Source organism: Ruditapes philippinarum, unplaced genomic scaffold (genome assembly GCF_026571515.1).
Source record: "Ruditapes philippinarum isolate M1 unplaced genomic scaffold, ASM2657151v2 ctg462_1_1_1_1, whole genome shotgun sequence".
NCBI classification, from domain to species: Eukaryota; Metazoa; Mollusca; class Bivalvia; order Venerida; family Veneridae; genus Ruditapes; species Ruditapes philippinarum.
Window position 1 is genome coordinate 482,044 of NW_026864560.1, and position 13,112 is coordinate 495,155.

The 13,112-nt window shown below is 30.8% G+C and overlaps 1 protein-coding gene across 18 annotated transcripts in view; it reads left to right on the forward strand.

Moving 5' to 3' along the window:
• LOC132726064 (inositol 1,4,5-trisphosphate receptor type 1-like) overlaps nucleotides 1-13,112 on the forward strand; it is a 126,874-nt gene that overhangs the window by 98,690 nt on the left and 15,072 nt on the right. For 14 of the 18 annotated variants that reach the window (XM_060711325.1, XM_060711323.1, XM_060711308.1 and 11 more), the window contains 20 exons: nucleotides 637-724; nucleotides 1,062-1,149; nucleotides 1,354-1,461; nucleotides 3,069-3,214; nucleotides 4,466-4,544; nucleotides 5,088-5,176; nucleotides 5,746-5,871; nucleotides 6,436-6,486; nucleotides 6,913-6,993; nucleotides 7,548-7,733; nucleotides 7,941-8,063; nucleotides 8,258-8,362; nucleotides 8,637-8,747; nucleotides 9,092-9,169; nucleotides 9,363-9,495; nucleotides 9,945-10,054; nucleotides 10,623-10,655; nucleotides 11,526-11,642; nucleotides 12,271-12,406; nucleotides 13,008-13,107. In XM_060711325.1, coding sequence (XP_060567308.1) covers nucleotides 637-724; nucleotides 1,062-1,149; nucleotides 1,354-1,461; nucleotides 3,069-3,214; nucleotides 4,466-4,544; nucleotides 5,088-5,176; nucleotides 5,746-5,871; nucleotides 6,436-6,486; nucleotides 6,913-6,993; nucleotides 7,548-7,733; nucleotides 7,941-8,063; nucleotides 8,258-8,362; nucleotides 8,637-8,747; nucleotides 9,092-9,169; nucleotides 9,363-9,495; nucleotides 9,945-10,054; nucleotides 10,623-10,655; nucleotides 11,526-11,642; nucleotides 12,271-12,406; nucleotides 13,008-13,107 — 2,088 coding nt within the window. The remainder of the gene's footprint in view (nucleotides 1-636; nucleotides 725-1,061; nucleotides 1,150-1,353; nucleotides 1,462-3,068; nucleotides 3,215-4,465; nucleotides 4,545-5,087; nucleotides 5,177-5,745; nucleotides 5,872-6,435; nucleotides 6,487-6,912; nucleotides 6,994-7,547; nucleotides 7,734-7,940; nucleotides 8,064-8,257; nucleotides 8,363-8,636; nucleotides 8,748-9,091; nucleotides 9,170-9,362; nucleotides 9,496-9,944; nucleotides 10,055-10,622; nucleotides 10,656-11,525; nucleotides 11,643-12,270; nucleotides 12,407-13,007; nucleotides 13,108-13,112) is intronic. The other 4 variants (XM_060711312.1, XM_060711317.1, XM_060711316.1 and 1 more) reach the window with 1 other exon arrangement.

Consider the following 13,112-nt stretch of genomic DNA (forward strand, 5'->3'; position numbering starts at 1 on the left):
ATAAATGGATTTTGTATTGTATTTAATCCTTCTATATAACAGCATCATTATAAAAAGGATATGAAAATGTAGAAATGTGTATATAAGATTTTATAAGAAAGTGGATAGTAAACTATTCTAAGAAGGGTCAGTAACGTTATTTCAAACTCGAGTTGCATCAAATAAATTTAAATTAAATAAAATGTCTTATATGTTAGTAATACAGGAATTGCATTATTTACGAATAAGCCTGTTATCTAGCTGTTGTAAAAATAGTTTTGTATCAACCCACTAGTTTGCTTAAAGTTTAGGGCACTAGCTTCTCGAAACCTTGTGTATGAAATACCAAATTACATTAAAACATTTGCAACTGCCATCATTGTACATGTGTTACATCAATATATGATTGATATCAATATAGCTTGGGAAAAACGATCGAAGCTGATTGTTCAGTAACACCCAAAATCTCTATAATAAAGTTTTATGTAAAATTATTATCTAAACAGTCTGCATGTAATTACATAACAGTCTGGAATAAAAAAAATCGCCTGACGTTCACGATCACTTTTTCCATCTTTGAGATTTTTTTTTAAATTCAATATGTGTTATTTAAATGTTTTATTTACTCATACTGAAATACCTTGTATATTTTATTAGATCAGAATTAAACCTTGGTGTGGAGCGGTCAAGCTTTACGCTGATTGGTAGTTATAGAGAGACCCTGGAGCAAGAGAGATTTGTCAGGGTAAGGACCATAATTGGTTAATTAAAAAACAATAGTAGTCGTTTGGAAACAAGTTTATAAATAGTGTTGATTGACTATAAACAGTAACATAATTTTATATAGCGCTTGAAAATACAAATGTATATGGTGTGAACATAAAATTTTAGATTTGGGAAACATGGCCTCTTGTCATCATATTAGTGAAACGAATTGCTTATCAAAGTTTGATTGTAGTATTAAAGCTTGTTCAATTTATCTGTATTACTTTACAACACATACCATTACAATTGGACATTCCTCGACATACATCAGGGTAACACTGTTTTGCTTAATTTCTATCTGTTTATGTATTAAATAGGGTGGTTCAGTTATACGACTTTTCCATAAAGAGCTTGAAGCTTATCTTGTCGCAGAAGGTCTGTTTGATGAAGGGGTCACGGAAGACGGTAAGTTTTACACATAAAATATACAATGTACAAACATATGATACTTTAATCCAAAACAATTTAAGACATTAACTTTATCTGTATTGTAAGAATCACGATTTTGTTTACAAATGATAGAATGAAATTTGTTGTGTTCTTTATAGATGTATAAGGTCATGATATAGTGGAGCACAAAATTTAAGAGAATTACTTATCTTCTTTCAGTTCATTTCCGTATACGTGTTATTGACCAACATAGACCAAAGACTCTGTCCCCATCGACCTCTGGTATCACTTATTGGCAGATTGAAGCCGAGCATAGTATACTGGACGGTAATATATTCAACTCCTTATTCTTTATATATTTAAAAACGATCGATAAAATTTGAAATATGCCCTTTATTTTTTATGTTGCGTAAATATTTTTTCATTGCAAATGGTTTATTTCATTAATCGAAATTGCTAACAATTTAATTTGTTGTGTCTGAATACTGTGTATGTTTTTTTAAAAAGATAATGGGATGTTGAGGTAGCAGAGGCATTGTTAGTATTTTCCTGTACCTTGCTGAAGCTCAAATATATAAATTTCTAAAAGAAAAATTTGGATATAGTGACATGTGAACCTAATCTACACATATAAATCTCTCTCCAAGTGCATTTCATAAAATACAGGTTAATTATTAAATACGTTATGAATGTTCTATCTGAAAAAAAAACGACATTCTATAGCATAGCGGGATGTTAATAGTTTGAGTAAATAAACACTAAATAGGTTGATTTAAAGTCATGTAATAAGCATTCTGTTAATGATGGATATGCGGATGTTGTAAACACTCTAATTTCCAAAGAGTTCAGTATTTCTCTAGTTTTATTGTGTTTGTCTGGTAGCCGGCTTTGAAAGTACCTCTCTGGAGGATACATGTCATGACATTTTTCTCATGCTCTATTCCGTCAGATAAAACACATGCTGGTAAACGGGCTATAATGTGACGATATTTTTAATAAACTGGCGCCAAATTATTATATCAGTTTGACTGCTTAATGCGTGTATGAAATGCGAATGCGTTCCAAGTGGACACATTCCTTTGAGGTGATATTCCTAATGTCGGATAATGCTGATTTATGAGAAAAGAGATTTATAACTGATATTATTACACTGTTTCAATTAACAATCAGCGTGTAAAATTGGTGTTAATATCCTAATTCGTTCATATCGAAAAAAATCCACAACAGATTTAACAATTTTATCAAATTGATACACTAATAACTTTGAACTCATTCCATTTCACGTAAATTTAGGATCGCCATTGTTTTTACTACACTAGTACGATCATCTCTGTATCGCCACCATACGCTTAATAATGTTTTAATAAGAATTAAAGGACCGTTTATCTTGCAAAGTTTATATTTATCTACTGCAAAGGTATTTTGCATGCAAATTGTGTTAACTTGATACTGAGACGTGTGGGCGGGGGTATTTACTGAACTTAATAATCTGTCATGATAAGGGACACGTAAGTATTGTTGCTAAGTACATAATAATTACAGTCGATAACTTTTCAGTTTAACAAAGAATTCCTGTTCACATTTAAATGATTGTCATTGATAACGTTAGAGCCTTTGTGCACTTCTTCAAGATATTTGTATTATTTTGTCCCTTTAATTAAAACATGAAACTATTTACACAGAAACGGTATAATAAATGTATATGTTAAATACTAATAACTAGCAAAATGTAACAAATAATATCTCGTTATAAAGACTGAATCTTCACATGAATTTGCAAACGTTTATCTATTGGCATAATTTTGAATTTTAGACTATACTTGGTGCTTGTTATGGCTTATGTTATAACTTATATTTAATCATATTGTAAGTTTTTGTACTGCTATATTTTGTACTAACGAGACAATGAACTCATAAAGGTGATACATTTACAGGAGACGTTTTAAGATGGGAACAACAAATCCGCTTACGAAATATGCTGACGAGGCAATATTTGTGTATAGACTCCCGCAGTGAAGTATCTCTCATCACAGACCCTGCTGATCCTAGAACTGTTTTCAGATTGCACTCTGTTTTAAAGGTATTTTTCTTAATCTTAGTCACAGCTTATGTACGGTGATGTTACATTTTTAGAATGACATCTATGGGAAATAGCTTTCTATAAGTTTGCAAGACTTGTCACATTTCATTTTTCATTTGACTCAGTAATAACTTTATAGAGAAATTTAGATATTCTGTTTTAAGTGTATCAAAATGTTAGTCACCAATTTTCTCATGTTTTGCGTCCTTATTTGTTTTTCTGTTGTTTTTTGTTGTTGTTTTTTTCTGTTTGTTTGTTGTTTTTCTTTTTGTTATTTTGTTATGTAATTTCACAGATTTTAAATGTCTTGTTTTCTCGGAAATCATTTATGTGTTCCCACTTTGAAACTCGAAAATAACAACAATATGAAGATAATGTCAACGCACTTTTCGTGTTTCTAAATACTTTGATGTTATGTTTTGTGTTTGGGTAACCTAAAGCTATATCGAATAAAGATTTTTTTATTTTATTTTTGTGTAGTTTTGTGCCAACTGTATAATTTGTTCTTGTTAGTACGGATTCATTGGCGTCGGTATGGCATTCTAGCTATAAACAGCAATTACAATTACATATGTTTCTTGTCAAAGATAAAGGGAAGTACCGACCGTGAAGTGCAGGGCTGATTAATTAATACAAAAATATCAATTAATTCCAGTTAATTTATTGCTCACATGGGACATGCACGTGCATAACTCTGACATTCGTATAAAATGAATCTGCCAGGAGCCCATATATTTTAAAGCAGATTTATATTTTTGCGTGGGTTTCGTGTAATTTCTAATTAATTATCAGAATCGATTAGATTTGCAACGCTCGTTAACATATATCCTGGCGTATGCCAAGTACGTAGACAAACTGAGATATCAAGAAGCGGACGTTAATATCTCTTATTATGTTTCCGGTTTACTGAAGTTACATCAACGATGATAACTATTATATCATTATATCACTATGTAATTATTCTTTTTATTCATTTTTTATGCGTGACGTCTATTACTAGACCCAGGTGTTCAAGGAATTTCGATATCATTATATCATTGTTTTCAATGCAATGTTAACTCTCTTCTGATTACGTCCAAAATAAAAAGTTTTGTCCAGATTGAAAAATGTGCAATTCCATTTAAGATATTCTGATGTTTCTGAAATAATAATTATACATACAAAATGCTATTAAATAAATAAAAGCTTTGATAAATATTGACATTATCAATTCATTAAATTGTAAATAAAAGTGAGTGTACATCATTTTAGGAACAAGACGAGATACAATATGAGAGCTATGCTCGGATAGAACATGTCCTTACCGGATGTTGGCTTCATGCTTTAAAAGGTATATCAACTATTCTTACTTCCTACAGTTTCCTTTCCAAGCCTGTCTTTTAAAACACCGTTTTTGTCTTTTTTCATGTGGTTTGGTTGTTAGCTTTTAAGTCACACGAACACATTTCAATCAGATGACGACTTTCAAGCTAGACCTCAGGTACCTCTCCAAGCATTTTTTCAGAAGCTTGCTGGATAGCGGGATTTCATCCCAAAGCGGTAAAGGTCAAGTGTTTCGATATCGACGAAGCATTTTATATTTAAAAAGCCAATTTAATGTAGTCTTTACTAGAAGAAAAAACATAATGCAATACTTGAAAAAAATGTGCGTCCTGTATTAATGACAAGATCAAATTTTAAATTATTAATTCAATTATATAATTTTAAGCAACGTTTCTTATTTAGTGAATCTTCTAAATTTCTAACAGACATTTTGCATAACGTTATTTACAAAACTTCATGTACCATCAATTTGTTACAAATGATGTTTACATATGCATTTTCATATAAATTACCCTTTGATAAATGTAATCTTTTATTATTAACTACATAGACGAGGACTATGAAAAAAGAGAATTCCGTAGTAATGACCAGGAAATGTCCATGTACGGATTACGTTGGGACGGTGCTTCTACGAGAAAGGTAAATTTATAACAACAAAAATACCAGTCTGTCACTATTTCTTAATAACTAAAACCGATACAAATATGATTTCAAATAATTTGTTGACAATGCTGGTTGATATTGACATTAAAGCTGCCTTCTAGTGTCTAATGTTGGAATGATTTGAAATGTGAATAGTATGCATTGTAAGACTAACTCAAATGATAAACGGAAAGGTGCTAATGTACCTGTAAATTTATTAAGCAAAATCATAATCAAAGAACCTACAAGATGTAAAAATGATTTTAAACAAAACCTAAGACATGCTATATGGTTTTAGATTGCAAATCAATTTTAACTGGCGAGAAAACACTTCAAAACAATATAATGTTGAAAGAAAAATTACTTGGTAGAGTTAAACAAGAGATTTATCCAAAAATTAGTTAAAATTCTTATTTTTCGTGAACCAGTCTTTCAGACATCAATCAATTTTCAGGTTTTAAGGTACAATGCAGTTAGTTTTAGTCATATTTTTAAGGAATGCGATAATAATGTTTAATGGTCTCCTTGCACTCTGTTTAGTCAAGAACATTTCGATATTTTTGCAGGTATCAGCAAGTGGTGAAAGCATGTACGATGACGCCTATACGATACAGATGGTTGAGAAACAAGACGTTATGAACTTCAATTTTGTCGCTGGAATGGTTCCCTTCCTGTTCAATTTAATTAATGATGTAAGTCAGGCAATCCTCAATTGTGGTTTTCCTGTTTAACTTAATTAACACCAAAAGCAGTCAAATTAATTTCCCTTGTAAATATAAAAGATAGAATGAACATAATTGCTTTTTATTGATTGGCATACTGGAGAAATTAAAACGATTGTGGAATTCGACGGCATTTATTATAACGCAGTGTATTGAAGATTTCATAAAACTCTCACTGTGTAAATATGTGAATACTAGACTGCTACAAATAAGGGTCATGGGGAAAAGAATTCACATCATATAGTCCAGTTGTTATTCCATTTATTCTTATATTTTATTCTTATATTGGTTCAAGAACTGACATTGTTTGTGTCTTTGTTCTTAACAACTTAATACAAATGTATCAGATATAACTCTACACTTTTCTTTTCTTTTATACAGTTCATTTCTACTACTTCGTTGTTTTTCTCTGATCACAGACCAACGTCAAAAATGTATTGCCACTTCAAAATGTAGAACATATTAATGTAACGTATCTCCCGGGAAAATGTAAAAAAAATAATATTCTCATTTGTATTATATTTTTGTTTTCAGTTTCAGACAGGAGCGTCATTAACCGCAAAGAAAACACATGGAATAATTGCGGTACAGTTCTAATTTCACTTTTAAACTCTTACTATACTCATGTCGACTTAAATATGCTTAAACATGTTTTATGGTATTAAATAGATTTGTTCTAGTCCAGTACACATGTCAGTATCCAGTCGTTATATGAATATGTTACTTATAAGGTTTTGTAACATATATTGCAGACAAAGATAATAGGTAATAAAATACAATTATCTTGATAACAAAAGAATCAGATACCGATTTCTACATTTGCCTTTTCCTGAATACGACCTTCAAAAAACCGTCTTGCCTGTATTTGTTTGATGCTATGTCCCACTGTGTTTTAATGATATTGCACTAAAATAGTAGATTAAGACAAAAATATATATTGTGAGGTTTTTTTTAAATTTAATAAACACACCTTATTTAATTCATTATGCATATGCTTCTTATTATTTTCAGGCCTTGAAAGAGCTGAAGTACTTTATGACGGTTGATGGACAGCCCGATAAAGACAGACAAAAGTTAATGAGAAATCTCAGGGTAATTTAATTAAATAGCAAACATAATTTCCCCACCCTTTTCCGTATTGGTAAGTTAGGTTTGAATAAATGTACGTGGGTATTATACAGCATTTAGACTAGAATGTTGTGTTCTGGGCGTTTGTTATGTTTTAATTAAGACAGAACAAAAACATGAATTACCCATTGATTTTATTGCATTTTTTCGCGTAACATTGATTAATAATAAATTGAACATTTTAACATTCACATTGATCCAACCCCGATGAACAGTTTGCCAACTGGTTACATAATTAAAACAGCATGGTTTTAAGAAAACAGAAAAAAGTCATACCAACGTGAATCATTTGCGTCTTACTTGATTAAATAATTATACAAATAACATATAAAGTCACGAGCTCACGGTTAAACATATACATTACACACAACTTTTCATTTAGTTGTAACTTTGTTGAAACACAAAATGTCCTACACAATGTGTTTATTTATTTAATATAATTTGGTTATAAATTTGAGTATCCTGCTGAGACTATTTCTCTTTTTTTGTATTTATTAACATGTTATAATTTATTTTAGGTTATAGATCTGCTTGTCCGGCTGCTCCAATGTCCGCTGAAAGATGGCGACGAAGAACCTCACATGATAAGGATCTTTAAGGAGGCGTATGATGTCCTACATGCATACATGATTGGGAAGAGCAGAAAAAACGCCCTCTACTTTGCCAAATATATCGACTTCTTCCAAACACAGTTTACTCAAAAAGTAATAATGATTATAACATTATATCTTTAAATGTTTATACAAATTATTTCAATGTTTGAACATTTACTTAGAGATATCGTGTCAGTATGCTTTGATAGTGTGTGGATATGAATGCAGCATCATCTTTGTTATTTTAAACTATCTAAGAATATAGTTCAACATCTTTGTGTAAATTCTCAAAAGTTACAATATAGTATATATGTTTAGGGTGGTATCGGTCTATATGTGGCACAGATGATTGTCGAGTTGATACGAGACAAAAGAAAGATTGTGGATAGAATAACAAATCATCATCTAGACATCTATATTGATCTACTCAGAAAACATCAGGTAACATGACATGATTTTATTCTTATTTTAGTTCAATTATATTGTAAATTTGTGAAAATACATTAGTGCAGTTATGTTTTTGTCAGTTATGTTTTAGGTACAAATGTATTTTTATTCACACATTGATGTAAAATGTGTTTATAATTTGTGTTATACCAAACGTGTACTGTATATAATGTATTATTCAATTTCAGAATTACAGATTTCTTGACTTGCTACAAGTTCTGTGTGTCTGTGATGGTGTTTCAATACCAAACAACCAGACATACATCACAGAGAAATGGCTTCGTTCGTACAAAGTAAGTCAGCGTTAAACCTTTACTTGCTGGAACCTTAATTTAAAGTGATTGGTTTTTGCCACCATTATAGAGCCAGGTTTGTTCCTTCACATTCGCTCTATACTGTCTGTAGCTCGATTTTTGTTAATTTATTTTGATATTGAAAACCCTAAACCTAAACCGGACTGTCCCTTATTTGAAACAGGGGCGGGGGTCATATTATACTTCAATTTCATCTATTTCAGCGCAGTATTTATTTGACTGCCCGAGGACATAATTCATTCATCTATTTCAGGACAGCGTTTATTTGACTGACCGAGGGCAGAACATCAACAAAAGGCCGAACATAGTATATGTTTCAACAAATAATACACAGTCATGGTGTACCCTACATGAATTCGTGAATGTGAGCATTTGTTTTAAGTTAGATGTTCGATTATCTTTTCTGTTAAAATTATATTTAGCAAAAATTTTCATTTTTATTACTTTGAAAATGTGTTTCAAATAAATAAGTAAATGAAATATGACAATAGTGAGATCACTAAAAATGTTTATCTTATGGCATAACAATTTCGAATTTTGAAAGTATACATGCATATTCAAGAGATATTCAATTAGCGGAAAACTAATCATTTTAATCCTACTAATTTTGTTTAGTTATTTTGTGTTTTGTTATATTAAAAGATTTTCAGTATTTATATTTATAAAATCACATATTTTTGTGTGACTCTGTGTATGATATTATTGTAGCCGGACAGTGCGGAGTTTAACGAGGGACAATACGACTTCCTCATTCATCAGCTGGAGCTCTTCAAGTCACTGACATATGTAAGCTACCACTCTTTCTTACTTCTTTTGTAGACATTGCAACATTTTCATGAGAAGATATTTTCTTGATATACTCAAACAAGAATGTTAACAAATTATTATGTTCAAAAGTATTGGTTCATGCTCTGTATTATTATAATATCTTTATATTTGTACAATTTAACACAAATTAATAGCAAATCAATGTTTACAGGGACGGAACGACTTTGCAATACATGTGATAACAAGGGAGTTTGGCTATTTGACGTGGGAAGACGCATTTCTTTGCATCACATCTGATCTTTTACCAGACTCAATTCGGGCAAAGTACTGCGAACTTATTATAGGTAATTTACAAACACAAGAAAGTAGATTTTGCACTTTTTTATGGAACATGTTATCATGGTTTGGCAACTATTTTACCGAATTTATTCGGACCAAATATTATCATAGGGTCCTGCCGCTTTCTAAACGCAATGTCTATCATAGGAAATACTACATGTATTATTTAAATCTGAAACTTCTGAAACTGAAATTTCTTAACAGAATTATTGAGCTTCACAAGAAAATGAAGAGTTCAAACACGGGTTAAGAGAAATAACAGACAATTTAATGTCAAAATAACGTATTTTGCATTCTTATTGGACACAATGATAAATTATATGAGCTCTCTAAGGACTTTATTACTCAAAATGAAGCATATTCACAGTTAATGTTTTGTGATACATCAAACGTGATATATTTCAGTTTATACTGTTACTTCTTATTCATACTCGATGTTGTGTGTCCATTGTAGGCCTGTTTGTTGACGTTGGAAACAATTATTCGGTGCTTGATAACCCGAACATATGTTTTGTATACGAGTATGTCGGATCAAAAGACTCAGAAAGAGAACAAAGTCAATTCGTAAGTTTTTCACCTACCTCAAAGAAATGAAATAAATGCAATGCTTTTTGTTTCTTTTCAAATGCATTTGAAGATTTGTTTTATTTTCATACTTTCTTTTAGGCTATTTTGCTAATAAAGAATGAGTTTTGTTATATTTTATAATTTTGTTTTGTTTTGTCTATTTCTGCGTTACTTTATTAGCTTTGCTCTGCATTATTTTCGAGCTCATCTTGTATTTATTTAACCAACTGTATGCTTTTGTTCTGTTTACTTTTGTTTATTGACCTCTAGAAGTAAAGTTTTTTTGTTTGTTATGATTAATATTTTCTGAGAAGAAAGCGTATCTGTAAATATTCTAAAACGCGATTCTAATCGATATATTCCTAGTATGTTCGCGCTAATCACTCGAATATAGCATTTAAATTGAAATATGAGAAATCTGTTATATCACTTTAGGTAGGCATTGTATTGTATGCATTCCTTTTAAATTAAAACACAATTTCCATCCACTTATCTGCTAGAATAGGATGTTTCATGTTCACCCTTTCCCTAACGTGCACTAACCGTATTTGTTACTAATATTTAGCAGCCTACGGCTGGATCATCCGGCAGTTCACAGGTAATAAACCCGCACATTGCTTTAAACATTATACTCTACTTCTTTTGATAGATACAGTACATTTTACTTTTTATGCATGTTAACTGTGTTGTGTAGTTGACTATTAACTCTAGTTATAGTGCTGCTTTCCATTTTATGTGCAATCTATTTTCTAACAAAACTACTGTGATTGGTATTCTATCTTATTTTAACATAAAGTTTATAATATTTCTGAATATTTTTATTTATCGATATTTAGAGTGTATTTAACAGTTTATAGTTGGTTAGTATACAAGAATATATTTCATTTACTGGGTAACGCTGTGCTTATGTGTACATCTTGCCTGAATTGCAGAAATGAATTGTAAATAATAAAAAAAACTTGGTATGTGGTCAGGTTGCAGTCTTTAAATATTTTTAAAAGTCTGAAGTTTCTAGTAACAAAATTAATGTAAAAAAACTCCTTGTAATATGTTTTAACGGTTATAAAATTATCTACATATTGTGAACATTTATTTTTTAATGTTTTCTAAGGAATGAATTTTCGACAGAAAGCTCAGCTGATTTAGTTTAACTGACTGATCCTACATGGTTATTATTTGATTGGTCTTTATAAGTTTATTTCAATCTGGAAACGGGGAGATCTCTCCGAATACGATTATTTCTTGCGTGATAACAACAATCTAAATTATGATTTTCGTCGTAAATACTTGTACAGTATGTAGACCACCATGCACAATTTTACAATGTTAGCATTCGCACGAAACATATTTGCATGCAACTATGTTTGATTTTCTTTTTTAACCTCAGTGTTTTACAAAAGTTACTTATTATCATACTAAACTAATGTCTAAATTGATTATACAATTTTTAGGACATTGTTTATTATAGGTTGTTAAAGACTTGGTGACTATTTTTCCTGTGTTAAGAGATTGGCTGGCAGAGTTCCTCAACAGTAACTGTGTAATGACAGCCTCAGATATAGGCCATAATTTACTTATTGAGCAGGTAAGTGACGTCATGTGTTATACAAAATTAGTTTTACTCTTTCATAAATTCAAAGAAATAGATATGTATATCGCATTCATTACTTATTTTCAGTTATACAAGTACTAGTATTTCTTGTATCATAGTTTGGGGACCTTTCTGTTGAAAATTTGTCAGAGTTAAATTGTATACATATGAGTATACATGCACAGTGCGTTAACTAGAGTGCAGGTATTTGTTACCCGCACTCCAGAGCATGTCCATTGCTCGGCTAATTTCTTTCTGGGGTTTACTTATTGTGACGGCAGAGAAAGGGATAGCGATAGAAATATTATATTCAGATCATGATGCTACGCCCCTAGTACAAATCAGTTAGCTTTGTGTTTCGATGCTCTTTCAATTGATATTTGTGTTGGGAAGACTTTTAATTGTGTTTCAAAATATTACAATCGTTATATGTTATATGTTTTATATTACAAACGTTTGAAATATACGTGGTTATGCACTTTTATAACATGTTTCAATGTATAGACAAATCGGGTATAATTATGTTACATTGTCTACGAAATCATATTTTATGTTAAATAGATTTGCTCTTGTGTTATTATAAAAAGAAATCATGAATGACGTTTTAATTTGATCGTTAAAGGTACTGAGATTGTTGCAACATTTGGTGAAGTTTGGATACTACAGCGACATTGATGATGTCAGACATCTTCTGACACCATTGCTCAGTCAGTTAGATGGTAGGCATGATGTGCCTTTTCCAAAAGACAAGAGTAAAGGTGTGTTAATAGCTATGTTTGCAATACTTTATAATGCAGATCATTTGTACTGTCAACATTTGTAAGGCATTGTGACATTTTGATTATCAAAGATATGCAAGGCTGCTTTAAAATTATGAATTTATTCTATTTTTTATCAAAGATAACAACATTAAAGCATTGATGATATTTATTAAAGCTTTTGACTCTTTGTTTATGGGTGTGCATAAATGGTTACTGTAATACTCACACCAAGTGGCTCAGATTAAATAAGCTTACAAAACTTTACTAATATAGTATGCCATAAAACATGTCAAAAACTATAAAACTAAAAAGGTTTTTTGACAAAATTTTATAATATCAAATTAATCTGAAGGTTTTTGAGTAGTATAAAGCACGAAACGTGAAGTGAATATCTGACCAAGATGCACGAGTCGAATATCGCAAAATGAAAATGGACAAAAAAGGAGTCATTTTCATTTTCTCTTGTCTCATTGCTCTTGTCTAGTAAATAAAACAGTACAACCTGGTAATTCAATTGATAAGATGAATAAACTGGGTATTTTCTCCATTTTTATGAAAATATATATATTGTGAGTCATTTTCATTGTTTAAAAAATAGGCTACTCCAAAGAGGGACAGAAAGCCGTCAACAAGTATAGAGAGTCGGGAAGATTTGAAACCAGCAAAGAATCAGAGGCAATAGTTAAAGCAAAATACCAGTAAG